Source organism: Acomys russatus, chromosome 19, assembly GCF_903995435.1.
Source record: "Acomys russatus chromosome 19, mAcoRus1.1, whole genome shotgun sequence".
In the NCBI taxonomy this organism is placed as follows: domain Eukaryota; kingdom Metazoa; phylum Chordata; class Mammalia; order Rodentia; family Muridae; genus Acomys; species Acomys russatus.
The window spans coordinates 6039078-6065998 of record NC_067155.1 but is presented as its reverse complement, the minus strand read 5'-3'; the positions used below and the strand labels follow the sequence as shown (position 1 = coordinate 6065998).

The 26921-nt window shown below is 50.9% G+C and overlaps 3 protein-coding genes across 6 annotated transcripts in view; 2 read left to right on the top strand and 1 right to left on the bottom strand.

Moving 5' to 3' along the window:
• Nucleotides 1-26921, bottom strand: part of Ndufa3 (NADH:ubiquinone oxidoreductase subunit A3) — a 331527-nt gene that overhangs the window by 255423 nt on the left and 49183 nt on the right. The window lies entirely within an intron of this gene.
• Mboat7 (membrane bound O-acyltransferase domain containing 7) lies at nt 222-15065 on the top strand. 2 transcript variants are annotated; one of them, XM_051162252.1, is made up of 8 exons: nt 222-348; nt 776-854; nt 966-1095; nt 1788-1914; nt 5606-5765; nt 8585-8945; nt 10683-10859; nt 14675-15065. In XM_051162252.1, the coding sequence occupies exons 2-8, from the start codon at nt 779-781 to the stop codon at nt 15063-15065; spliced, it is 1422 nt and encodes a 473-aa protein (XP_051018209.1). In that variant the 5' UTR covers nt 222-348; nt 776-778. The 2 variants fall into 2 exon arrangements, with proteins under 2 accessions (XP_051018209.1, XP_051018210.1); XM_051162253.1 differs by lacking the exons at nt 222-348; nt 776-854; nt 1788-1914 and having other exon boundaries at nt 982-1095.
• Nucleotides 15844-26596, top strand: Tmc4 (transmembrane channel like 4). Its single transcript, XM_051162245.1, has 15 exons — nt 15844-16018; nt 16845-17046; nt 18235-18380; nt 18623-18855; nt 18987-19108; nt 20685-20832; nt 21543-21710; nt 22105-22268; nt 22936-23062; nt 23318-23415; nt 24492-24675; nt 25014-25144; nt 25242-25397; nt 26219-26297; nt 26403-26596. The coding sequence occupies exons 1-15, from the start codon at nt 15949-15951 to the stop codon at nt 26469-26471; spliced, it is 2097 nt and encodes a 698-aa protein (XP_051018202.1). The 5' UTR covers nt 15844-15948; the 3' UTR covers nt 26472-26596.

The window sequence follows — 26921 nt, the reverse complement described above, 5'->3', positions numbered from 1 at the left end:
GCCACCCTGCCGGCGCCCTCGGGAACCGGCAGTGCGGGGGCGTGCTGAACTGAGGAGGCGTGGCCCGAGCCGAGGCAGTGGTGAAAGAGGGCTGTTCCGCAGCCCCCAGGCCGGCGGACTGTTCAGGTGGGCCCCGGTGGGGTCGTGTGGCGGTGTCGCGATGATCGTAGGGTGGCGGGAGCGTGGCTAGGGGCTGGGTGTCGTAACCGCCTGTGGATCTGCTCAGGGCGGAATCGGATCCACGCTGCGCGGGGCTGGGCTACAGAAGGGTGCCTGCAGATTGGACGGGGCCCGTTGGTTTCTCTCCCGGGGTCCGGGTTAGAGAGGAGCTCGGAGCTCAGAAGACAGGTGGATGCTAAAAGCTGGGTTTCTCCAGGCTGGGCGAGGTGTGGGGGGCGGGGGTTGGATGTACCGGGTTCTTGGGTCCTCTAAGACGACGAAGAGGAGATTGGGGATCCAGACAGTCTAAAGGGTTCCTGTGTACTCGGAGGAGGGTGGGGGTGATACAGATTCTTGGGTTATCAGAGGAGAGAGGGCTTGTAAAAAATTGTTTCCCCGGGCCAGAAGGTGTCTGGATATCTGGGTCGTAAATGGGAGTGGAAGTACATTTGATTTCTACATCGGCAGAGGGGTGGAATAGGGGGCTTGATTCCTGGGTCGTGAAAGGAGGCGTGAGCTGGAGGCCTGGGTTCTCAAAAATAGGGGATTCTACCACCCTCAGAAGAGGAAGGAATAGAAATACTGGTTCTCTCACTGTGGGTCCTTCCTCCCGCAGACCATGACACCCGAGGAATGGACTTATCTAATGGTCCTTCTTATCTCCGTCCCTGTTGGCTTCCTCTTTAAGAAAGCTGGTGAGTCGGGTTCCGGGTACACCAGTGGAAAATTAAGGTGAGGGAGCTGGGGTGTGGGGAATCACCCCTCCCCGGAGGCTCTAGGCTTATACTTTTACCTTTTCCTTTCAGGACCTGGGCTGAAGAGATGGGGGGCAGCAGCTGTGGGCCTGGGGCTCACCTTATTCACCTGTGGCCCTCACGCTTTGCATTCACTGATCACCATCTTGGGAACCTGGGCCCTCATTCAGGCCCAGCCCTGGTGAGAACTAGGTGGTGAGAAAACAAAAGAGGATGCAGACGGACAACAACCTGTTTCCTCTCTGGGTCTTCTGTTTTCTTCTCCTTTGGCCTCTTGCTGCTACCTGCTTATCTCATGTTTCTCTACGTCTTGGCCATTTTCCTTCCTCTGCCACCTTGTTCCGTATCTTCTTGCTCCTGTGTGTTTGCCCCAGCCCTCAATATTCAACCGTGTGACAGACGTGCAGAACCCAGTCCTAAGTTCTGCATCTTTTTATTTTCTTTTTGGTTTTTTGTTTTGTTTTTTGTTTTTTGAGACAGGGTTTCTCTGTGTAGCCTTGGCTGCCCTAGACTCACTTTGTAGACAAGGCTAGCCTCGAACTCACAGCGATCCACCTGCCTCTGCCTACCGAGGGCTGGGATTAAAGGCGTGTGCCACCATGCCCAGCTGAGCGCTGCATCTTACAGAGGGATGGAATGGCTTCTTTGCCACAAAGCTGCCCTTAACTCCCCTGGTTCTTTCCTTCTCTGTGGCTGTGCTCTTGCGTCCATCCATGCCTGTCATCCACCACCAATCCTCTCTCTCTCTCTCTGTCACACCTCCTCTTTTCTATCTGGATGGGGAGGGGTCGTGAAGCCATTCCCAGGAGAAGGAAACAGAGGCTAAGAAGGTCTTGGTACCAAACACGATGACTTTCCCCACTTGTATCCTAGCTCCTGTCATGCCCTGGCTCTGGCCTGGACCTTCTCCTATCTCCTTTTCTTCCGAGCCCTCAGCCTGCTGGGCCTGCCCACTCCCACGCCCTTCACCAATGCCATCCAGCTGCTGTTGACCCTGAAGGTGAGAACTTGGGGAACACTGCTGTCAATAATCTCCCCCACCACCACCACCACCACCCTGGGAGTCAGGGAGCCTCCTTGCTTTCACCTCCCAAACTTGCTCATAGCTGGGGAAAGCCTACGGGTTTTTACCTTTCACAACCCCTGAGCTTGGGACCTCACTTCTCCCTGGAGACAGAGTTCACCTCACCTCTCACATACTCCGGAGCAGGTGTTCACCTCTCCACTCCTTCCTGGGTTAAGAGATCTCCCAAGTGCTCCGCCAGGAGCCATTTGGCATACCTGGAATGTGCTTGTCTGCCATGAGTTGCCAACAGGCTATTGACTCTGTAGCAAACCATCCTCCAAATAGGGAAACTGCTCTGGAGATAAGGTATCTGGCCCAAAGGCACAAAGCTAGGTCTAGTTTTGTTGTTGTTTTGGTTTGGTTTTTGGTTTTTGTTTTGTTTTTTGAGACAGAGCCTCATGTACCACCACCCTTTGTTGGCCTTAAACAAAGAAAAATGACTTTGAACTTTGGGTTCTGCCTCCACCTCCCGAGTGCCAGGATTATGGGCATGTACCACCTGTGCCTGGTTCATATGGTACTAAGGAATCACACCAAGGGCCTCAAGCATAGTAGGCAAGGATTCGGCCAACTGAACTACATTCTTACCCCGGGTATGAATCTTTTTTTTTTGTTGTTTTGGTTTTGGTTTTGGTTTTGGTTTTTCGAGACAGGGTTTCTCTGTGTAGCCTTGGCCATCCTGGACTCACTTTGTAGACCAGGCTGGCCGCGAACTCACAGCGATCCGCCTGCCTCTGCCTCCCCAGTGCTGGGATTAAAGGCGTGCGCCACCACGCCCGGCTTCCTGGGTCTGAATCTTAATCATCTAGGAAAAGGGCAAAAAGAGACCAGTCCTTAGTCCCTGTCCCAGACCATAACAGTGGTGAGCTCTTGTGTGTCTGAGCTCCAACAGCATAGCCTTTGACAGTCCTGCCAGTATCTGATTTCTCCAGAGATCTTTTTTGTTGTTGTTTTGTTTTGTTTTATATTTTGTTTTTCCTGGCAGTGTTTCTCTGTGTAGCCCTGGCTGTCCTGGAACTCACTTTGCAGACCAGGCTGGCCTCAAATTCAGAGGCCTGCCTGCCTGCCTCTGCCTCCAGAGTGCTGGGATTAAAAGTGTGCGCCACCACGCCCAGCTTCCACAGTTCTTCGTTCTTATGGCAAATCCAACAGTAGACAGGGATTGGCCAGCTATGAGTTGGAAGAAGAGCCTTCCAGAGTGTGTATGGACCTGCACACATAGACGGGAACAGGGTGGGTGCTGCAAGCTATGTTTGGCAGTTAGTTCGCTTTGCAAATAACATATGGTTGAATGGGCAGCAGAGGCCAATCGATGTGGAGCTTTGTTGGCCTCTGCAGGATGGACTTCCTCCAATAGGGGCCTGGGATTCCCTTCGCAAGAAAGTTTTTGGTTCGCTTATTTGTTTTTGCCTTGTTGGTCAGGAGGCAAGGTACAACAAATTTACCTCTCGGATAGTAGTTTGCCCTAGGTGCTGAGAGAGCTGAAGTAGAATGAAATGAGATAAGTTGAGATAGGGTCCTCTTATCAAAGTCAAGCATAGCGATTTGTCAATGTAGTCCCGGCATTAAAGAAAAAGCTCCAAGGGGCTGGAGAGATGGCTCAGTGGCTAAGAGCATTGTCTGCTCTTCCAGAGGTCCTGAGTTCAATTCCCAGCAACCACATGGTGGCTCACAACCATCTGTAATGGGATTTGACTCCCTCTTCTGTCATAGATGCAAATAGAACACTCAAATAAATAAATAAATATTAAAAAAAAAAAAAAAAAAAAAGAAAGAAAAGAAAAAGCTCCAAGCTGGGCATGGTATCAGGTGCTTTGAGTCCCACAACTTGGCAGGCAGAGACAGATGGATCTCTGTGAGTTGAGGCCAGCTTGGTGTACATAGAGAGTTCAGGGCAGCCAGGGTTATTTAGAGAGCCCCTATCTCCAAAAATAAAAACACCCCTCCCCTCAAAAACAAAATTCCCTCCAAAACCCAGAAGGGAGGGTACTCAGTAGTTGACTTTGCTACCCATCCAGAGGTTCTAGAGTTGCTATCCTGGCACCCACTCCGAGTAGCTCAAAAACAACAGTCAAAGCAACTCCAGGAGATTTGACATCCTCTTCTGGCCTATGGATATCTACATACATAGGTCATTTACACAGAGACCTAAAAATAAATCTTAAAGACAAAAAAGAATCAAAAGGCTAGTGTGTGGCGGTGCACACCTGTAATCCCAGCATTTAGGATGTAAAGACAGGAGGATGAGGAAGAGTTCAGATCATCCTCTGCTACATAGTGAGTTTGAGAATAGTCTGGATTATATAAGACCCAGTCTGGGAAAAGCAAAGTTTAGGTGACTATGAAAGAAGCTTGAAGCCAGGCGTGGTGGCGCAAGCCTGTAATCCCAGCACTCGGGAGGCAGAGGCAGGCGGATCTCTCTGAGTTCAAGGCTAGCCTGGTATACAAAGCAAGTCCAGGATAGCCAAGGCTACACAGGGAAACCCTGTCTGGTGGGGGGGGAAACGCTTGATACACACTGCGTGCCGTGGGTAGGTGATTCTGAATCACCGTGGGGACAGGGTGACTTGAGTGTGATTTGAAGGTTTTGTTTTTGTTTTTTGACACTGGCTTGGTGATGAGGAGACAGAGTTGTTGAAATAAATACCCTGAAAAAAATAAATAAATAAATAAATAAATAAATAAATAAATAAATAAATAAAAAGAAATAAATACCCTGGACCAGTAGCTGTGTTAGGGGAAGACTTGCTATGGCACCTAAGAGGGAAGAGTTTTTCAGAGCACCATCCTACTCCCTGAAGCCATCTTGTAGGGGAAGCTCTGGCTTCACTCCCTTGCTTCTCTGCATCTGCTGGGGCTCAGGCCACTGAGCTAACAGGACGCACAAGGACACAGATGTGTCCATAGGGATTTTGTCTCTGGCTAAAATAGGTTGAGGAGATCTGACCCAGTGGAGTCAGAAAGGAGAAAGCTCAGCCTAGTGTGGGGCAGGCATCTAATCTCAGCTGCTCTCCGGGAGGTGAGTTGGAAGGATCACAGTTCAAGGCCAGCCTAGACAACTTTGCATGATCTTGTTTCAGAATTTTCTTTTTAAATATTTCTTACATGTACAGTGTTCTGCCTCCATAGATACACCCGTACATCAGAAGAAGAGATCTCATTATAGATGGTTGTGAGCCACCATGTCGTTGCTGGGAATTGAACTCAGGACCCCAGGAAGAGCAGGCGATGCTCTTAACTTCTGAGCCATCTCTCCAACCCTTGTTTCAGAAGTTAAAGGGAGGAGAGGGGGGCCTGAGATGCGGCTCAGTGTTTGAGTACTTGCATAGCAATTGCAGGGCCTGTGCCAGTGCTCTCTACAGGAAGAAAACAAAGGAAGGAGACAGGCAGGAAACCAAGCCATGGGATTGTATGGAAGCAGAGAGGGGGAAGGGGGGAGAGAGCAGAAAAGGGTCTAGGACTAAGCCTTGGCGATGGCCACCGAGTCAAGGTTCCTCCACAGCTCTTGACAGGCAGTGCCATCCATGAGGTGGGGGATCTCAGCCCTCCCTATAAGCTGAGATAAAAATGGGTGTGAAGATGGCCTCAGAGGACCGATCGCTTGCCTTCCTCTCTGTTCACACAGTTGGTGAGTCTGGCCAGCGAAGTCCAGGACCTGCATCTGGCCCAGAGGAAGGAACTAGCCTCCGGCTTCAGCAAGGAGCCTACCCTGGGCCTCCTGCCCGACGTCCCCTCTTTGATGGAGACACTTAGCTATAGCTACTGCTATGTGGGAATCATGACAGGTAAGTGGCCTGCCCAGTGTTGCTGGGTCGCCCTCTGCCTCAGTCTACCCAGAGTTTCTGTTCCCATTTTATGTCCCTTGCTCTGTCCCAGGCTCCCTGTACTCTGTCAGCTACTGTCCTGTCTGAGCACATCTGTCTGCTCTGGGAACTAACTCTTTTTGCCTACTAGGTGCCAGTAGGAGAGCTAAAGGAGGCAGGCTTATGTAAGCCTGGGTTTCTGCCATCCAGGGAACAGATATTCGCAGCTCAGCATCTTTTGGTTTCAGAAAAATACTTTTTTTTTGAGAGGGGTTGCTGGGGTTAAGGTAGTTCAAAGACTGAACCTATGACCTTGTATGTGCCAGGCAAATGCTCAAGTACTGAGTTATATCCCCCGCCTTTTTGTTTGTTTGGTTTGGTTTTGGTTTAGAAAGGGTCTTGCGCTGTAGCCCATGTTGTTCTGGAATTCTCTGTGTAGTGGGGTGGCCTCAGACTCACAGAGATCTACCTACCTCAGCCTCTCAAGTTAACTTTTTTTTTTTTTTTTTAAGATTTATTATTGTGTATACAGTGCTCTGCCTATATATATACCTACACACCAGAATGGGGCATCATTTAACATTATAGATGGTTGTGAGCCACCATGCAGTTGCTGGGAATTGAACTCAGGACCTCTGGAAGAGCAGTCAGTGTTCTTATCCGCTGAGCCATCTCTCCAGCCCCGGTTTTGGTTTTTCAAGACAGGATTTCTCTCTGTAGCCTTGGCTGCTGGGATTTGCTATGTAGACCAAGCTGGTCTAGAACTAACAGCGATCCGCCTGCCTCTGCCTCCCAAGTGCTGGGATCAAAGGCGTGCTCCACCACGCTCCACTAGTCTTTATGTTTTTGTTTGTTTTGTCTTTCCAGACAGGATTTCTCTGTGTAGCCTTGGCTACCCACAACCTTAGAACTTGATCTATAGACCAGGCTGACCTAGAACTCACAGAGATCCACCTGCCTCTACTGAGGGCTGGAATTAAAGCGTGTGCCACTTCTGCCTGACAACTTTTTATCTTGAGACAAGCTCTCTGTACGCAGGCCTTGAACATTCGATTATCCTACCTCAGCTTCCTGGGTAGGTGACGTTACTACCTGACCTGACTCAGAAAGCCATCATAGTGGTTTAGTTGGTGGCAGGGACTGAACCCAGGACCTTGTGCATGCTAGGCATGTGCACTACCAACTGAGCTACATGGTCCAACCTACCTCACAGGTTTGGGCTTTGCTCCTTTGTTTTTTGTTGTTGTTGTTGTTTTGTTTGGGGGGGGTTGTTTGTTTGTTTTTTGTTTTTTGTTGTTGGTTTTGTTTTTGTTTTGGTTTGGTTTGGTTTTTTGTTTTTTTGTTTTTGGTGTTTGGTTTGGTTTTTCAAGACAGGGTTTCTCTGTGTGGCCTTGGCTGTCCTCGACTCGCTTTTGTAGACTAGGCTGGCCTCAAACTCACAACAATCTGCCTGCCTCTGCCTCCGGAGTGCTGGGATTAAAGGCCTGCGCCACCACGCCTGGCTTGTTTTTTTGTTTGTTGTTTTGGTTTTTTTTTTTCTTTTTTCTTTTGTTAATTTTTTAAAAATAGAGTGTGTACGTACATGCGTGCCGGCTTATCTCTGTGTTTACCGTGTCACGGTGCCCGTGGAGGCCAGGAAAAGAGAGTTGGATCCCCAAGATCTGGAGTTACACTACAAGCCACCTAACAGGTGGACTGGGAATCAAACTTGGGGCTTCTGGAAGAGGACTAAGCACTCTACTGATTTATCTGTCCAGCCCCCTTTGTTTTGTTTGAGCCAGGGTCTCAGACCAGTCCAGGCTGGTTTTAATTTAACCCAGGGCCTGGCTCAGCCTCCCAGGATCTGGGACTACAGGCTTGCATCACCATGCCTGCCAGATTCCTTCTTGTGTTTTTGTTGTCGTATGAGATGCTGGGGAATTGAACCCAGAGTCTATGCGTGTTAGATAAATGTTCTACCACTGGCCTGTATTCCCTAGCCCTGGTTTTCTCTTTGTCTTTTTTTTTTTTTTTTTTTTTTTAACAACCTCATGGAGCTGTTGTTCGCTTATGTACCCATTTAAAATGCCCCAACTCACTGGCTTTTATATGCTTGTGAAACCATCAGCAGTGCGTTGTTTGCAGAACAGCCTCGTCTCTGAAAAGGTGCCACCTAACCTTTAGTCACCCACACCAAACCTCCTCCATCCCTGCAAACCGTTGATTGACTCCTGTCTTATAAAGATGCTTCAGGTGAACAGACACTCGTGGTCTGTGGTGATCAAACAAGGGCTTTAGCATCCATCCCTTCACTCAGTCGCCACTGATGCTCCCTGGTCCACACCACATCATACAAACATCCCTGTGTGTTCCCTCTCCATCACCCTAGCCCACTCAGGGTCCAGGAGAAGCTTATGAAAAGTGGTCAGGAACCAGCTCTTCCCTGTCAGGAAAATATATAGTAGTTTCCTGGTCTGGTTTTGTCTCTCTGTCTGTCTGTCTGTCTCTCTCTCTCTCTCTCTTTCTCTGTCTTCCTCCTCCTCCTTTTCTTTCCCTCCCCCCCCCTCTCTCTTCTTCCCCCCCCCCCACCCCCCCTTAGCCCTGTGTTCCGCAGCTCTCTATGTCTCTCCCTCTCTCTGTAGTTTTGAGCTTCTCCCACCCTGGTCACAAACCTCCTGTCCTCAATTCCTTCTCCTCTTCCTCCTCTTCCTCCCTTTCCCCATTTCGCCCCTCTCCATCCTCCGCCTTTGACCTCCCACCCCCCCCCCCCAGTAGGCTCAGGTACACAGCATCCAACCACCTGCTCTTGCCACACTCCACAGGCCCATTCTTCCGCTACCGCACCTACCTGGACTGGCTGGAACAGCCCTTCCCAGGATCCGTGCCCAGCCTGAGGCCCCTGCTGCGCCGCGCCTGGCCAGCTCCGCTCTTTGGCCTGCTCTTCCTGCTGTCCTCCCATCTCTTCCCACTGGAAGCTGTGCGTGAGGACGCCTTCTACGCCCGCCCGCTGCCCACCCGCCTCTTCTACATGATCCCGGTCTTCTTCGCCTTCCGCATGCGCTTCTACGTGGCCTGGATTGCCGCCGAGTGCGGTTGCATTGCCGCGGGCTTCGGGGCCTACCCTGTGGCTGCCAAAGCCCGGGCCGGGGGCGGCCCCACCCTCCAATGCCCATCCCCCAGCAGGTCAGGCAGCGGGAGGGAGGCTTCCCAAGACCCAGCAGGCCCCACCACCAAGGGTTGGCTCTGCCCCTAGTAGGGAAGGGAGCAGGGCATAGGGCTAGCAGCAGTGGTTGGCAGCATATTGACCACCCTGGTGACTATCACCTGCCTTCCCTGGCCACTAAGAAAACTATGTGTTCCTGGTACCTACAGACTGCCTCCTGTTGTCACCCCCTCAGTATGGCTAATTGCCCTCTATTGCTAGGGAAAGGACAATGGTATCTTAGCAGCCACATACCTACCCTGTGCTGCCATGGAAAAGTCACCCCCAAAACAAGGTTGTTCATGGTTGCTGGAGATACAATCCTTTGGTAGTAATGGGTCCCATTTTCTGTTGCTAAGGAAACAGTTCCTTAGCAACTGAACTTCCCTCTCTGCTGCGAAATCTATATCCCTAGCAACCATGGCTCCTTCCTTCTTGCTGAGAGCCCTGCTGTTTGTGGCCGTGGACTCTACCCCCTGAACTGCCTGTCTTGCTTAAGGCCAGCAGCTCAGGATGGTATGTTCTCACACAGCATCTCCCAGTTGCCCTGTTTCTAAGGGAATAACATCTTTGGCTATTCTTCAGCTAAGGAGAGCACTACTCTCAACATCTGTCTTTCCCCCCAGATTGCTGAGGCTTAACCTTTCCTAGTAAGGCTACTCCAACCCCCAGCACCATCATTGCTGGGTAAGCCACAAAACTAGTAACTACAGGGTTCTTAGCACTCCTTGTTGAGAGGGAAATGGTGTCCCTAGCAACCAGTAGTGAACTGAATCTCTGTTTCTAGGACCCATTGTCAGCCTTCCAACTGGGGAATGGAATAGGAGCGACTACTGAATTGTAGGTCACTGCTTGGTAGGGTAGTGCCACCCCTTGCTTGTCATAAACTGCCATACTGTTGGGGGTAGCAGCACCCCCAGGATGTGAACTTATTACCACTGCCCTAGTTACTATGGATGGACCCCCGCTCCCCACTGCTAGAGAGAAGGTATCCTGCAGAGAAGTAAGGCAGAGATTAAATGCTGTGCTACATCCTCAAGTCCCATGGGTAAAGGATGCCTTCCTTCCTGTGTCCAGATGCCACTGGAGGTTCGCATAAGTCCATCATCTTTCTCTGTAGCTGACAGTGTTTGTGTTGGAGACCTGGAGACCTCTGACACTTCCGGAGGTGACAGTTCTCGAACAATCACAGGGATCAGGGAAGAGCCCTGTTCTGAAAGATCTTTCTGAACATCCTGGGCCCTGTTGCTAAGGAATGCCTCTTCCCTAGCAACAGAGATCATTGAGAGTCGCAAGGCCTAGAATATCTCCCTAGCAACCGTGAACCACCTTTTTAGAGTGGGTGCTTTCCTGGCAGCTGCTCTGCCCCACAGTTCAAAAGGGACCATACTTGGAAACTCTCAAAACTACTGAGCTTGGTTGTCGGTGGACTTGATAGCTTAGCAGCCATAGCCCTTTAAGGCTTTTTGTGGCTGTTTCAGGCCCTCCTAGTTTGCAAGAGCACCCCACTCTTAGTGAACTGTGCCCCACCCACCTGACTCCCTCGGGCCTATTCTCCCCTGTGGCCCTCAAAGGTCACAGCCAGAGAGAGGGAGCCGCCGCCTCTCCAGAACCCTCTCTTTAGCATCGGGCTGGGACAGAAGCAGGTGTCAGGAGGAGCCTGGCTGAGCTGCATGTCTGTCCCCATGCTCATCTCCACCCCCACCCCCACCCCCCAGTCTGGAGGATGCAGAGTCCCTGGAGTATGACTATGAGACCATCCGTAACATCGACTGCTATGGCACAGACTTCTGCGTGCGGGTGCGGGATGGCATGCGCTATTGGAACATGACCGTGCAGTGGTGGCTGGCACAGTACATCTACAAGAGTGCACCTGTCCGCTCCTACGTTCTGAGGTGAGGGAGCCACACCCCCTTCCCCCCACTCCCCTACCCCCCACCCCACCCCCAGTGTCAGAGACAGCGCAGTATCTCCCAGTAGGTCGTCCCGTGGTGGTCTGAGGCTTCTCGAGCCGAGTCCCAAGCCAGGAGACTCATAGAAATTGTAGTTTCTTGGTCCTGCTGGAGTAAATCCTCGGGGCCTAAGGTCGGCCTCATTCAGCCGTGTAGTCAGGAGTCGGTCTTGGGTCCCAGAGGCCACAGGGAACTTACACTGGGCTGTTTTGACAGACCTTGTTTGTTTTTAGACAGAGGCTTGTATAGTCCAAGCTGGCCTCAATCTAGATCGGTGGCCATCCATGACCTTGCATCCTAATCTGCCTGGCTTGTTGCTTTGGCTTTTCTGTTTTGTTCTTTAAAGATTTATTTATTTATTATGGACACAGATCTTGTTATAGATGGTTGTGAGCCAACATGTGGTTGCTGGGAATTGAACTCATGACCTTTGGAAGAGCAATCGGTGTTCTTAACCTCTGAGCCATCTCTCCAGCCCTCTGTCTTGTTCTTGAGAGAGGGTCTCACTCCATAGCTCTGACTGTTTTGGATTTGTTATATAAACCAGGCTGGTCTCTCCTCCTGCCTCTGCCCCCACGGTGTTGAGATTTCAGGTTTGTGTCCCCATACCTGGCCGCCTTTTTTTTTTTTTTTTTTTCTGTTTCTCTTCCACCCACCTTTTTCCCATATCACTCAAGCATCTGCGGAACAGCCCTTGGCCGCTCAGCCGTGGTTTCACCACATTCATTGGCCTGAGCAGTGGGAGCTTCAGACCAGTCCTCAGTCGGGCCAGCTTTCAAGTTGTTCTCAATCCTCTGATTTGTTGTTTGTTTGTAAGGCAAACGCTCAACCATTTCCAAACTGCCAGATGGGATCAGTGGCACAGAGAACCCATCCCCCCTGATAAGTAATTAATGATGGCCAGCTTATGAGCTAGGTTTGCTCTGTTAGTTTGAGACCAGCCTGGTCTACAGAGTGAGTCCAAGACAGGGCTGTCACACAGAGAAACCCTGTCTCAAAAAAACAAAGAAAGGAAGGAAGGAAGAAAAAAAAAAGAGCTACATTTACCGGGGCGTGGTGGGAACTGTGGTTTAAAGATTCACTCTGAGGGGCTGGAGAGGTGACTCAGTGAGCAAGATTGCATAGTGTTCTTGCGGAGGACCCTAGTTCAGTTCCCAGCACCCATATCAGGGTTACAGCCACTTAACAACTCTTTGAGTTTATAATTCAAACACTTTGTTCTGGCCTCTGTAGGCGCTGCCCTCATATACATAACCGCTATCTCTCTCTCTCACTCACACACACACACACACACACACACACACACACACACACTAAAATGTGTATTTATTTATTTATTTATTTTTGGGTTTTTGTTGTTGTTTTGTTAGGGTTTCTCTGTCTTAAGCTTGCTTTGTAAGCCAGCCTGGCCTCGAATTCCCACAGATCCACCTGCCTCTGCCTCCCTCCCTGAGTTCTGGGATCATACATGTGTCTCCGCAACTTTAAAATCTTTTTTATTTTTTAAATTTTATTTATTTATTATGTATACAGTGTTCTGCCTCCATGTACACCTGCAGGCCAGAAGAGGGCCCCAGATCTCGTTATAGATGGCTGTGAGCCACCATGTGGTTACTGGGAATTGAACTCAGAACCTCTGGAAGTGCAACCAGTGCTCTTAACCCCTGAGCCATCTCTTCAGGCCCCTAAAATCTTTTCTAAAGAAAGATTTACTCCGAATCAGGCATAGTGGCTCGCACTTGTAATCTCAGTGCTCAGGAGGCTGAGGTGGTAAGCTTGACTAGGCACCTTAGTGAAATCACACCTTTAAAACACATACACACAAACACAAACGTGATGTGTCCAGTGTGCACAAGGCCCTGGAGTCCATCTCCAGCATCATAAAAAACAGAAGAAACATCTGCTCTGGCCTTGTAGGGAGAATGCAGAAGGGGTGTGAGTGGCAGAGGTGAAAGAGGAAGGTTAATGCGAGGCTTTGGGTTTCTAGAGGTGGTGGAGAGGAGCTCCTCAGTCGGCCGCACACTGACTTTGAGAAGAGGAGCTAGGGGCTTGGAGCAGAGACAAGGCCTGCTTCCCAGGCAGTGGGTTGTCAAGGGACCCCGGGGCACAGGAGGAAGCTGTTGGGACATGTGTAAGGAAGAAGAGACACTTGCATTTTTATCTCATTAACTTGAAGACTATCGGATATCCTCCGCAGGGTCATTGGAGAGGTAGATGGTAATGCGATGCCAGCACTTAAGGAACAGGTGCTAGAAGCAGACACTGAAGCCAAGCGAGGTGGTGTTCACTGCACCAATGGGGGGTTACGGCAGGTGGATGGTGGGTTCCAGGCCAGCCTAGGCAACAAAGTGTGACTCTCTCTCTCTCTCTCTGAAAACAACAACAACAAACAAGACCAATGAGGTGGCTTAACTGTTAAAGGTGCTTGCCACCAAAGCAGGCCACCCAAGTTTCAGCTCCAAGACCCACATGATGGAAAGAGAACTGACTATATAGTAAGTTGTCCTCTGACCTCTAAACCCGCTTCGTGCTGGGGCGTGGTGGCACATGGCCTGTAATCTCAGCACTTAAGGAGGCAGAGGCAGGTGGATCTCTGTGACTTTGAGGCCAGCCTGGTCTACAGAGTGAGTCCATGACAGCCAGGACTACAAGAGAAACCCTGTCTTAAAAACAAAAAACAAAAATAAAAATAATAAATAAATAAGGGCATTTGAGTATTACCAGTTATAGATGATACTATTAAAACCCTGGAGATCAGGGTCATGTCAAAGCTCAGGGCACCCCAATATTTTGATCACTTGTTCTCAATTAGGAGACACATGGCAACATCTAGAGACTTTTTTAGTTTCCAGGGCCCCAGGCATACCAAGCATCACTATTTTGGGGTTTTTATTGCTGTGATAAGACACCAGGGTCAAAAGCAGCTTGGGGAAGAAATGGTTTACTTTAGCTCACAGTGTCATCATCAGGGAAGTCAATACAGGAACCTGGAGGCAGGAACTGGAGCAGAAGCCATGAAGGAGTGCTGCTTACTGGCTTGCTCCCTGTGGCTTAATCAGTTTGCACCCCAGAGCCTTGTACCCAGGGCTAGCGCTGCCCATAGCAGGCTGGGCTCTTCCACATGAATCAAGAAAATGCTTCACAAACCGGGTGTGGTGGCACATGTCTTTAATCATAGCACTTGGGAGGCAGAGGCAGGTGGATCTCTGAGTTCGAGGCCAGCCTGGTCTACAGAGTGAGTCCAGGACAGCCAAGGTAACACAGAGAAACCCTGTCTCAAAAAAACAAAAAAAACAAAAACAAAAAAAATGCTTCACAGATTTGTATAGACCAATCTGATGGTTATGTTCTCAATTGAGATTCCCTCTTCTCAGATGACACTAGCTTGTGTCAAGTTGACCAAAATAAATCATAAATTAAAATTAAATTTTATGAAATGACTTTTTTGTTTTGTTTTGTGAGACAAGGTTTCTCTGTGTAGCCCTGGCTGTCCTGGACTCGCTTTGTAGACCAGGCTGGCTTCAAACTCACAGCGATCAGCCCTGCCTCTGCCTCCGGAGCGCTGGGATTAAAGGCGTGCGCCACACCGCACCCGGCCTAACTTTTTGAAAGGTGGGCAGGATCCTGAGTTTAGTCCCCAGGGAAAACCAGAGCCTCCTTGACTTTCAGGATGCAGAAAGGAAGAGCGGGCCTGACCTGCTCTGTCTGAGGGAGGAGGGCATGGGACAGCGGGGCCTGACTCAAGTCTCTTCCTCCAGGAGCGCCTGGACCATGTTGCTGAGCGCCTACTGGCACGGCCTCCACCCCGGCTACTACTTAAGCTTCATGACCATCCCGCTGTGTCTGGCTGCCGAGGGCTGTATGGAGTCAGCCTTGCGGCGACGCCTGAGCCCCAGGGGTCAGCAAGCCTGGGACTGGGCCCACTGGTTCCTGAAGATGCGAGCCTACGACTACATGTGCATGGGCTTTGTGCTCCTTTCCATGAGTGACACACTCCGGTACTGGTCCTCCATCTACTTCTGGATCCATTTTCTAGCCCTGGCCTGCCTGGGCCTGGGGCTAGCTTTGGGTGGTGGCAGCCCCAGCAAGAGGAAGGCACCATCCCAGGCCACCGCCAGCCAAGCCAAGGAAAAGCTCCGAGAGGAGTGAGCTGTGCTGTGGTGGCCTTGGGAAGTCTGTGAACCAGGGATCCTTTATTGAGCCTAGAAAGGATTCCCTCTTCCCCAACCAATTGCCCTGTCTAATGGCTGGCTTAAACAAAGCTAGGAATACCCTTCTGGGATCTCTGCCTCTTAACCTTTTTCAAACCTCCCTCCACTGATGTCAAGGTATTTACTGTCCACTCTTGTCCCTATTGTCTCTGCACTAAAAGTGACACAAGGGCGGGCACCAGTGGTTGTCTGGCATCTTGGACAAACTCCCAATGGGTCCTCAGTATTGGGACAGGAGCTTCAGGGCCAGGGTCTGGGAGAGGGGAAGAGAGCATCCTTCTTGGTTTCCTCTTTGCTTTTTTTTTTTATCGTCAAACCAGTATTTCCGAGACTACGCTCTTACACATCCTGAAGGGGAAACTGAGGTGCAAGTGAGAAGCCCCAGCGGAGCCTGCTCTGACAGTAGCTTCTGTCTGAGCCATTTCTGGGCCCCCACACAACCTACCACCCAGTGTCATCCTTGGCCTGTGTGACAGGTCAGAATGTAAAAATCTTTCCCAATAAAATGTTACACATGTATCTGTTTGTGAGTATATCTGTGGGCGACAAGCCAAGGACACTTAGCCCAGAGTGCCACTGTGACATACTGAAGTCCTGGCTGCGGTGAAGATTGGCAGACTGAGGAGGCGGTAAGGACTTCAATTCCCACAAGACCTTTTAAAGCGAAGGCTTGGCTTTATCGGAAGTGTACCGTAGACAACCCAGGCCACCTACTGGCCAGGTACACCCCCTGCATCAGGCCCCTCCCTTACCTAGGGCAGTTTCCGCCCCAGGGGCCTCTAGAGCCGGAAACAACGGGTTCAGAAAGTAGATCCACAAACATGGAAGAAAGCCCCAGGGAAGCCTGGGGACCATCCAGAGTCTGGCCTAGCTCTCAGAAGGCCAGAACAGGTAAGTCAGTGGCCTGGAGATTCAGGTGCATCTATAATGGTTCCTGAACCTGAGAGAAGGGGGATTTCAGACCCATTTCCTGGGTTTCCTGAGAAGGAAACTCAGACCCCCTGAAGAGGAACAGTGCAAAGACCTAGTTAACCCTCTTGGGAGAGGGTTGGATCCCTAGTATCAGACCTGGGAGAGGCCAGGGTTTCAAACTCCGTGATAAGGGAACAGGAAGTTGGGAGTTCGGGTTCACACTTAACGCAGGTGGGAGAGCACACCTAGAAGCCTTGGGAAGGGAGGCTAGAGACATGAACCCCTGTTTGAGGGAAAGATGGTGGCATCTGTAGCCCTGGATTGGAGGAAGAAGAACCTGAGTCTAGACTCCTGGGTCTGAGGAAGGTGGGCTAAGGCCTGGACTCCGTGTCTGAAAGAGGATGGAGCCTGGACCTCTTGTGTCTGAGGGAGGATGGAGCCTGGACCTCTTGTGTCTGAGGGAGGATGGGGCCTGGACCTCTGTGTCTGAGGGAGGATGGGGCCTGGACCTCTTGTGTCTGAGGGAGGATGGGGCCTGGACCTCTGTGTCTGAGGGAGGATGGGACCTGGACCCCTGTGTCTGAGGGAGGATGGGACCTGGACCCCTGTGTCTGAGGGAAAAGGTTGGGGCATGATCTCATGGGTGTGAGGGAGGAAGCTGGGGCCTGAGGGAAGAGGACTGGGTCTGAGGGACGTGGCCTGAGGCATGTGCCCCAGGGTCTGAGAGAACTAGGGCTGGATCCAGGCCTCTGGGTCTGAGGAGAAAGGATTGTAGCCTGGACTCCTCTGTCACGTTCATGCCCAGGCCCATCACTGGCCTCCGTGCTGAACGATCTTCCAAGCGCTGCCACTCTTCGGTACCGTGGCCCTGGTGTTCTCCCTTGGGGGACACTGGATGAAGATGATGATGGAGAAAGCAGCCTTCAGGACTTTAAAGAAACTCCCCAAATGGAATCTCGCCCTTCCCGAGAACTTCCCTGGCCTATGCAAGCAAGGCGGGCACACAGGTGAACTCCTCTTTTCTGACACACCCTCCTGTCATCGAGTAACTTCCTCCTTCGAGTAGATTACTTTCTGTATTTATTGCCTTGCCACCAGCCAGGGTAGAGCTTGCCTGGGCTTGCTCTGAACTTTGGGTTAGGAGAATCAGGAAGACTTCATCATTTTTTTTTTTTTCCTTTTTGTTCCGCCCCCTTCTCCCAAACTCCCTTCTTGGTGTTTTGTTTTGTTGGTTGGTTCTTTCTTTTCTACATTTCCGGGTGCATTTGAGAGCATGCATGGGTGCGCCATGGCTTTCTGAGGCACTCAGAGGACTACTTGCAGGAATCAATGCCCGCCCTGGCTCCCAAATAATGACACAGAGATCTATTGTCTTTATTAATTGCTTCAGGCACTATAGCTGGGCAGCTACGGTGCGATTGTAACCCGACTGTGCTAGCCTGCTCTACTTCCGAGCCACTTGGCCTGTTACGTACCATCTTAGTCTCCCTCTGGCTGTTTTTTTTCTCATCATGTCAACTCCCTCTAACAACTCTCATGTTTCCCCCTGACAGCTGGCTTGCGCGCGCGCTCTCTCTCTCTCTCTCTCTCTCTCTCTCTCTCTCTCTCTCTCTCTCTCTCTCTCTCTCTCTCTCTCTCTCTCTCTCCCTCCCACGCCAACCTGGGATCCCAGACTGAGATAAGAAGTCCTGCCTTCTCAATGAAAGAATAAGCAGGCTACCAAGATGAGACTTGATAGCCTATGACCATATAGTGGGGGAGGAGGTCCCCCTCAGTCTTAGACCTAGGGGAGGGGAATAGGGTGAAAGTGGGAGGGAGGGAGGAATGGGAGGATACAAGTGATGGGATAACAATTGAGTTGTAATCTGAATAAATTAATACAGTTAAAATTAAAAAAAAAAAAAAAAGAAGAAGCCCTGCCTTAAGTGTCCCACCGAGAGACAGGGTTTCTTTTGTATTCCTGGCTGGCCTGGACTCACTTTGTAGACCAGGCTGGCCTCGAACTCACAGTGATCCACCTGCCTCTGCCTCCCAAGTGCTGGGAATAAACGCATGCGCCACCAAAGAGTATTCCACTTTATGGATACAGTATACCACAATATCCATCGTCATTGTTTCAAGTTGTTTCCATCTTTGGGTGGCTCTCAGTTTGTAGTTTCTAAGTCCTTCACTGTCTGACTTTGCTTTCTTTCCAGGAAGAGCCAGGCTAGACAGCAGGTAGCCTCAAGCTCTAAATCTAGGGCTGCCCACTGGACCCGACAGCTTTCCAGGGCCAAAGGAAAAATGAAGGAAGGCTTTCAAGCTATACAGCCCTGGGCATGGACGCTGAAGAAGATTGGGGGTGCGGTGGGCTATGAAGGAAGAGGGCTGGGGCCTGAACCCCTGATCTGAATCGGAGTGAAGAGGGCTGGAGTCTGAAATTCAGGATCTGAGGGAGGGGGCTGGTTCTTGGAATCCAGGGTCTGGGGGAAAGACAAGGCTGGGCTCCAGCCTCCTGAGTTTCAGGAAGGAGGCTTGAAACCAGGGCTCTGAGCCTGAAGTGCACTGGTGAGGGACCTGAGGCCTCTCTGCTGCCCTCTGCAGGCCAGTTTGGAGCAGGCACTGAGTCCTACTTCTCCTTGCTGCGCTTCCTGCTCTTTCTCAACCTGCTGGCGTCCGTGATTGAAGTCTGCATGAAACTGATCCCTACCTGGTTGGAAGGGGCTCCTCCAGGTCCCCCTAGCCCTAACATCTCCTCACCCTGTGGTTCCTATTCACCCCACACCCAAGGCCTGGTCACCTTCCCCACTCAGCTCTTCAACTTGCTCTCTGGAGAGGTGGGTGACACTTTTCTCCTCATTTTTGAAGCCTGGAGTTCTCAATGACCTGTGGTACAGGTCACCCAGCTGCCTGGTCTTTGCCTCCACCCAGCCCCACAATGACCTTTGTTCTGCCTGTCCCTTCCCAGGGTTACCTAGAGTGGTCCCCTCTGTTCTATGGGTTCTACCCACCCCGGTCAAGCCTGCCCGTCACCTACCTGTGCTCCGTCTTTGCCATCGGCCTCATCTACTTGCTGTTCATCCTACATCGGTTAGTGACACCCACATCCTGATTCTCATGGCAAGGAGAAACTCGAGGTAGTAGATGCCCCCCTCCCTTCCCCCAGGAGTCATTTCTTCAGCACTGAAATCTATTTTAAAGGCAGGTGTGAGGGTCCAAGTTTCATCACTTGGGAGGCTGAGGGAGGATGACTATTTTGAGTTCAAGGTTAGCCTGAGCTACAGAGTAAGTTGAAAGCCACCCTGAGCTACACAGAAGGATCCTGTCTGCCTGAGTATATTGGCCAACACCTTTAATCCCAGCACTCGGGAGGCAGAGGCAGGTGGATCGCTGTGAGTTCGAGGCCAGCCTGGTCTACAAAGTGAGTCCAGGACAGCCACGGCTACACAGAGAAACCCTGCCCCCCCCCATCCAAAAAAGAAAGCAAAGTAGATTTGGATTTCCCTAAATCCAAAACAGCTGGGGATGGTGGCAGCAGTGCACACCTGTAGCCCCCAGAACTGGGGGCCAGGGGGTAGAGACTGCAGAGACAGGAGGATCCCGGGGGTTCACTGGCCAGCCAGGTTATCCTAAATGGTGAGCTCCCAGTTCAGCAAGAGACTCCATCTGAAGAAAACAAAATGGAGAATGATAGAAGAAGACACCTGACGTATACCTCTAGCCCCACATATTCATGTATACACTAAACACACACACACACACACACACACACACACACACACACGGACAGACAGATGGCTGGTTATGCCAAGAAGATACTTAAATCTTAGGATCCGAGAGAAGCTCTAATTTTCTGGAAATATAGAGATTCCTTCTGATTTTCATAAAAAGGATGTCCCCACTGGTCCAAATGCAGAGAATAGAATCTCTAAAGATGCAGAGATCCTGTGGGAACACTCCTTACATGTCCAGGGAGCAAGGACAGGCCAATGAAGGTAGACACTGCCTCTATCCTGTTCTACTTTTCTCTTCTTTTTGCCCCTACCCCCCAAACACTTGTTTGTTTGTTTGTTGTTTTTCAAGACAGAGTTTCTCTTGTAGTCCTGGCTGTCCTGGGCTGCTTTTGTAAACCAGGCTGGCCTCAAACTCAGAGATCCGCCTGCCTTTGCCTCCCAAGTGCTGGGTGGGATTAAAAGTGTGCGCCACCACTCCAGGCTCCAAACACTTGTCTTAATGGGCACTTTGAGACCTTTAATCTGTTACCCTAATATCTCTGGCTGGTCTGAAAGTCACTATGTATGTATCCAGGCTGGCCCTTGAACTTGCAGAAATCCTCCTAACACAGTTTCCTTTGTGCTGGGATTTACAAGTGCACACCCTCAGGCCAGCTTGCCTCTTCTCCAAAATGTCTTTTTTCGTTCTTTCTTCTCTCGTCTCTGTCTTCTTCCCAGTGTCTCTCCCTCTTTCCTCTCGAAATCTGGCAGTCTCTCTCCTTGGTTCTTCTGGCACTTTAGGATTTCTGCTCCCCAGATCCTTTAGCCTATGGTTCCAAAAACTTTGCCTGTGTATCTCTCTGACTTCAGCAGGTGGCACGTGTTCACAGGACTTTGAGTTTGTGTTCCACAGGTGCCCCAATTTACACCTCTCCCGTGGTCTGTTCTCTCAGTTCCGTGTCTGGGTTGAAGGAGACACTGTTGGCCGAGTCAGAGGTTCTGACCAGCTACAGCCACCGGGTGTTCTCAGCTTGGAATTTTGGCCTCTGCGGGGATGTTCACGTGCGCTTGCGCCAGCGCATCATTTTGTATGAATTGCAGGTGCGCTCTGGGAGGCGGGGCTACTACTAGCTGTGGACCAGATACGACCCTGCAAAATAAGGAACAGGGTCTTGCTGACAGAGAGAGACAGAGCCAAGGAGAAGCCACGTTAAGAATGCCTGACATGGCGGAGACTGGGGACCAGGGTGGGGCTGAGGGTGAGGTAGTCTAGGAATTCGCTTAGGAGATGGGGAGAGCCTAAAACGGGTCCAAAGTAAAATGGGAGTGTGGTTTGAAAAAGCTGAACTGAGCCTGGCAGTGGTGGCGCACGCCTTTAATCCCAGCACTTGGGAGGCAGAAGCAGGTGGATCGCTGTTGAGTTCGAGGCCAGCCTGGTCTACAAAGCGAGTCCAGGACAGTCAAGGCTACACAGAGAAACCCTGTCTCAAAAAACCAAAAAAGGAAAGAAAAAGCTGGCTCGGAGTCTCAGAGGAGTGGGGCCTGGGGTTCTGGGATGAGTCAAGGAAGGGTGGGTCTTGGATAGAAAGTAGAGCCTCAAAGGTGCAAGGTTTGGAGTTCTGGGTTGGGCTAAAGGAGGGGCAGACCTTGGCTGCAAGTCTGAGCGGCAGAAGGCCAGTGGCCCAAGAACTAAGTGGTCCCATGGACAACCCTGGAGGAGATGGAACAAGGAGAGGACTATATTGGTTCAAGCTGAAGAAGAGCCAGGTTTGAAGGGATGGATCCGTAACAGCAGTCCCTCTCGGCCTCAGGTGGAGCTGGAGGAAGCAGTGGTCCGGCGCCGTGCTGCGGAGCGGACGCTGGGCCAGCGAGCCAAGGTGTGGTCGTTGAGAGCGCTGCTCAACCTGCTGGTCCTCGCGCTCCTGGGGGCGGCCTTTTACGGCATCTACTGGGCCACAGAGCCCACCGCAATGCTGCAGGTTTCTTGGGGTCTTGAAAAAGGGAGGTCCCAGCCCGACGTGGTGGCGCACGCCTTTAATCCCAGCACTCGGGAGGCAGAGGCAGGCGAATCACTGAGTTCGAGGCCAGCCTGGTCTACAAAGCGAGTCTAGGACAGCCAAGGCTACACAGAGAAACTTGTCTCAAAAAACCAAAAAAAAAAAAAAAAAAAAAAAGAAAGAAAGAAAAGAAAAGAAAAGAAAAAAAAGAAAAAGGGAGGTCCCGCGGGTCCTAGAACTCACGTGTCCAAGGGTGAGTGCATGTGAGAGAGAACTGAGGTCTAGAGTTCCTGGGATGTGAGGGTCCTTTGAGGTAAGAAGAGGTTAAGCATGGACTTTCAGTTTGTTTCTTCCCTTGTTCCACACTCCCTCTTAGGAGACAGACCTTATCCAACAGACGCCATTACTCAAGCTTCTGGTGGATTACCTTCCATCCATCTTCATTTCCGTGTTCAACTTCGTGCTGCCTCCAGTATTCGAGTTTATTGCGTCACTAGAGGGCTACACTCGCAGCCGGCAGATCGTCTTAGTCCTGCTTAGGTTCTGGACTCGTGGGATGGGCTGAGAGCACGCGGTGGGGGTGGGGAGGGCTAGATGGGGGTTGGTGGTCAAGGGGGGGGGGGAGACAGAAAAAGGGTCTTTGGCTCTACAAATAAGACAGGAAGTCTGGGCTGGTGAGATGGCTCAGAGGATAAACAGTGCTTCCTGTACAAGTCTGGAAATCTGAGTTCATCCCCAGAACCAGTGCACAGGCAGAAAGAGAGAATCACCTCACAAAGTTGCCCCCTGATTCCCCACACAAACACTGTGGCATGCATGTGCGTATACACACACTTTTTGATTTTTGGGGGGTTGTTGTTGTTGTTTTTAAGACGAAGAGGGAGGCAGAGGCAGGAGGATCACTGTGAGTTCGAGGCCAGCCTGGTCTACAAAGCAAGTCCAGGACAGCCAAAGCTACACAGAGAAACCCTGTCTCGAAAAACTGAAACAAAACAAAGAAACAAACAAACAAAAAACCATATATATGTGTGTATATGTGATACACACACACACACACACACACACACACACACACACACGAGATCCAGGGAGTTCTGCTCTCATATCAAATCTCAAAAGCATAAAGTGGGGGAGATCATGAGCAAGCATCCCGAAGGAGGGAGGCAGTGCACCAGTGTGAGTCCCTTCCTCCACCTTCATCTTGCAGAACTGTGTTTTTGCGTCTGGCCTCCCTGTTGTTGCTTCTGTTCTCTCTGTGGAATCAGATCACTTGTGGGGGAAACATGGAGGCAGAAGGATGCAAGGCCTGTGGCTACAATTACAGAGAGCTTCCGGTGAGAACACTGTGGGTCCACATGTAGCACTCTTGGGCCTAGAGGTGGGACGGGGGTCACGGGGATCCTTGGAACTGGGTGAATCCTCCCTTGTTTTGGGAGGAAGCTGAACAGGGCACGAACCCTTATACACACCAAAGCCCCCACCCAACACAATTCATTTGGGGGTTCTGATGCTCGCTGGCAAATTTGGAGTCGCGGATGCTTGCGCCTCCAGGCAGGAGGGTCTGGCCTACTGACATCTCACTTCTTTAGTGCTGGGAGACTCGGCTGGGCCAGGAAATGTACAAACTTGTGCTGTTTGATCTGCTGATGGGCCTGTTGGTCACGCTGTTGGTCCAGTTTCCTAGGAAGTAAGTGTCCTCCCTTCCTTGTAGCCCTGGCCCCTGTTGGAGCAGCCTCCACCCCAAATGGAACTGGTTCTTACCTTTCGGTCCACCTAATTTCTCTTCCTTTTAACAGGGGTCTTTGCACAAGCGAGGCAGTTTGTCACTGAGCTGGGTACACCAGTGGTCTTTATTATTTTGTTCATCATATTTGTATGTCGGCGTGTGTGTGTGTGTGTGTGTGTGTGTGTGTGTGTGTGTGTGTGTCTTGTTTCTGTGAGCATGCGCTGTATGCGTGTGTGTGGAGTGGTCAGAAGAGAGCATTATACGTCTCTGCCTATTTCTTTGAGGCAGGATCTCTCCCTGAATCTGGGACTCATAGCCAGTAAGCGTCAGCAATACCCCCCCCTCTCTTTTTTGTTTGTTTGTTTGTTTGTTTGTTTGTTGTGTTTTCGAGACAGAGTTGTATAGCCTTCCTATCCTGGGCTTGCTTTGTAGACCAGGCTGGCCTTGAACTCAGAGAAATCTGCCTGCCTCTGCAGCCCAAGTGCTGGGATTAAAGGGTTGTGCTAGCATTGCCCACTCCTGCTATCTTACCATAAAAGGCCAGCTGACTATAAAATCAGGCTTGTCCAAGAAAACACCTCACAGATCTTCAAGGCACACCTCCTCAAAAGCCTTTTCAAAATAATGGGCTGAGCCAGGCATGGTGGCACGCAGGCAAGTGGATCTCTGTGAGTTCCAGGCCAGCCTGGTCTACAAAGCAAATGCAGGACTGCCAGGGATCTGTTACACAGAAAAATCCTGTCTCAAAAGGCTGGAGAGATGGCTCAGTGGTTAAGAGTACTGACTGTTCTTCCAGAGGTCCTGAGTTCAATTCCCAGCAATCACATGGTGGCTCCCAACCATCTACAATGTGGTCTTATGCCCTCTTCTGGCCTGCGGGTGTATATGCAGGCAGAGCACTGTGTACATAATAATAAAAAATAAATAAATGATATTTTTTTAAAAAAGCAAAACAACCCTCCCCCTGCCCCCGAGCTGTACGGTAGGTTTGAGAAGACCAAAAGGCAGGCCTATGACTGCCCTACCCTGTCCTTCAGGATACTCTGTGGCCTCTGTCCCGGGGCGTTGGGTAATCTGTCAGGGACTCTGGAGTTCCAGGTGGCTGACGAGGTGCTGGGGCTCATCTACGCTCAGACCGTGGTCTGGGTAGGAAGCTTTTTCTGCCCTTTACTACCTTTGATCAACACAGCCAAGTTCCTGATACTTTTCTGTCTGAAGAAGGTGAGCCTGAGGACAGTCCTGGGGTCTGAGGTGACAGGTGTGGGGGACTGTACTTACAGGCTAGAAAAGGGAGGATGCCAGGGGCTCTGATTACTATGACCTGAGGGAAAGAGGAAGGGAGAGAGAGAGGGAGGGAGAGAGGGATGGTGGAGGGTGCTGGAAATGAGAACCCTGGGTCCAGAGAAGGAAGAATCTGGAGATGTTCTGATTTCTAGGACCAGCAGGATGTGGCTCAGATATCTGGACCCTGCTCCCAAAGGGGGCTAAAACTCCCAGAGGAAGAGCAAAGCATTGGCTCTGGGGTCTCACGTCTCCACTTCCTCACCTCTTTTTGCCAGATAACACTCTTCTCCATCTACTCACCGGCCTCCCACACCTTCCGAGCATCCATGGCCAATTTCTTTTTCCCCCTGGTGCTGCTGGTGGGCCTGGCGGTCTCTGCCGTGCCCGTACTTTACAGTGTCTTCCTGTAAGTAGGACAGGGCTCCCCGGTTCCCTTTGCATTCCTGCAGGGTTCTCACTCCGGCCCTACCGGATGGAGCCCGATGTGTCTCCTCTGCCTGCAGGATCCCACCTTCTAAGCTGTGTGGTCCGTTCCGAGGGAAGTCGTCCATTTGGGCCCAGATCCCGGAGTCTATTGAGAGCCTCCCTCAGTCTGCCCAGAACTTTCTCTACTTCCTGGGGACCCAGGCTTTTACTGTACCCCTTCTGATCATTTCTAGGTGAGTGGTTCCAGACTTCAGGGTCAGAGTTTGGATATATGTGTGATGTGCTATGTGAAAGAGAAATGAGTTGTAGGTATGGGTACCCAGCGGAGGCATGTATCGCTACGTTCAGTGGAGGAGAACTGGGTCCTGGGTGCCTAGATCAGAAGCTAGAGAGTTGGGGTCTAGACTCTGGGGTCCAAGAAAAGAGAAGTCTGGGTTTGGAACCCTGGGTCAGGAGGTCTGCAGCATAGGCAGGAGGGCACAGGTATGGCCTCCGGGGTCTGAGGAAGGGGGGCTAGAGTGTGGATTTCTGGATTTGATGGGGGTGGACATCTGAACCCCAGACCCTGGCATCCAAGGAAGACTGCAGTCTGGACTCCTTTTACTCTTGTTTGTTTGTTTGTTTGTTTTTCAAGACAGAGTTTCTCTGTGTAGCCCTAGCTGTCCTGGACTCACTTTATAAACCAGGCTGGCCTCAAACTCACAGTAATCTGCCTGCCTCTGCCTCCCAAGTGCTGGGATTAAAGGCATGTGCCACCTAGATTCTTTTTTTAAAAATAACTTACTTATTTAATTTTTATATGTGTTGGTATTTGGCCTGCAGTTATGTCTGTGGATCTGAGAGAGACAGGTCCACTGGGACTTGAGTTACTGACAGTTGTAGTAGGGAGTTGCCATATAGTGTTGGGACTTGAACCCTGGTCCTTTGGAAGAGCAGCCAGTGTTCTTAACTGCTGAGCCATCTCTTCAGCGTCCAGACCCTGGTTCCTAAGGAACTATGTGAAGAAGTCGGTATTTTTTTTTCCTAGAGTGACTTTCATTCCTGTCTTCCTTAGCATCCTGATGGCATATACAGTAGCCCTGGCGAACAGCTACGGACGCCTCATCTCTGAGCTCAAACGGCAGATACAGACGGTGAGTCAGGCTGGTTTCTCCGGGAAGGGCTTTATGAGAACACGGAGAACAGAACGTTGGTGAAGAGAAGGTGTGCCTCACTTTCACAACCCTCTTTGCCCACAGGAAGCGCAGAATAAAGTCTTCCTAGCCCAGCAAGCAGTGGCTCTGAGCTCCAAGAATAGAGCTCTCTGACTGGAAATGCCGTCCCACCTTCAGCCCCTCAGACCCATTGTAAGCGTCAGTGACTTTATATAACGAGCGATGGTGCCGTCTCGTCTCTAGGATCGAATCCCATGCCCACCGCCACCGAGTGGCACACTCTTAATTGAGCCGTATTAATAAACAACAGCGGAGGACGCTATGCGTTTTGAAACGAGGTCTTGAAGGGCTGGATAGGGTTTGGGGAGGGGCCTGGTCCGTGTCTGTGGGGAGGGTTGGGTTGTGTCGGCTTGAAGGGCTGGCTTGTCGTCCCATCATCTGCCTCTTCCAGCAGTGTCCGGGGTGGAGCAACTCAGGCTGCAAGCGCTTAGGATTGGCTGTGGTAGAAGGGCTCTTAGCCAATCACTTCTAACAACGGCCAGGACGGGGCGTGATAATTGGCCCAGAACCAATGCATAGGCAAGGGTGGGACCATGGGGCGGG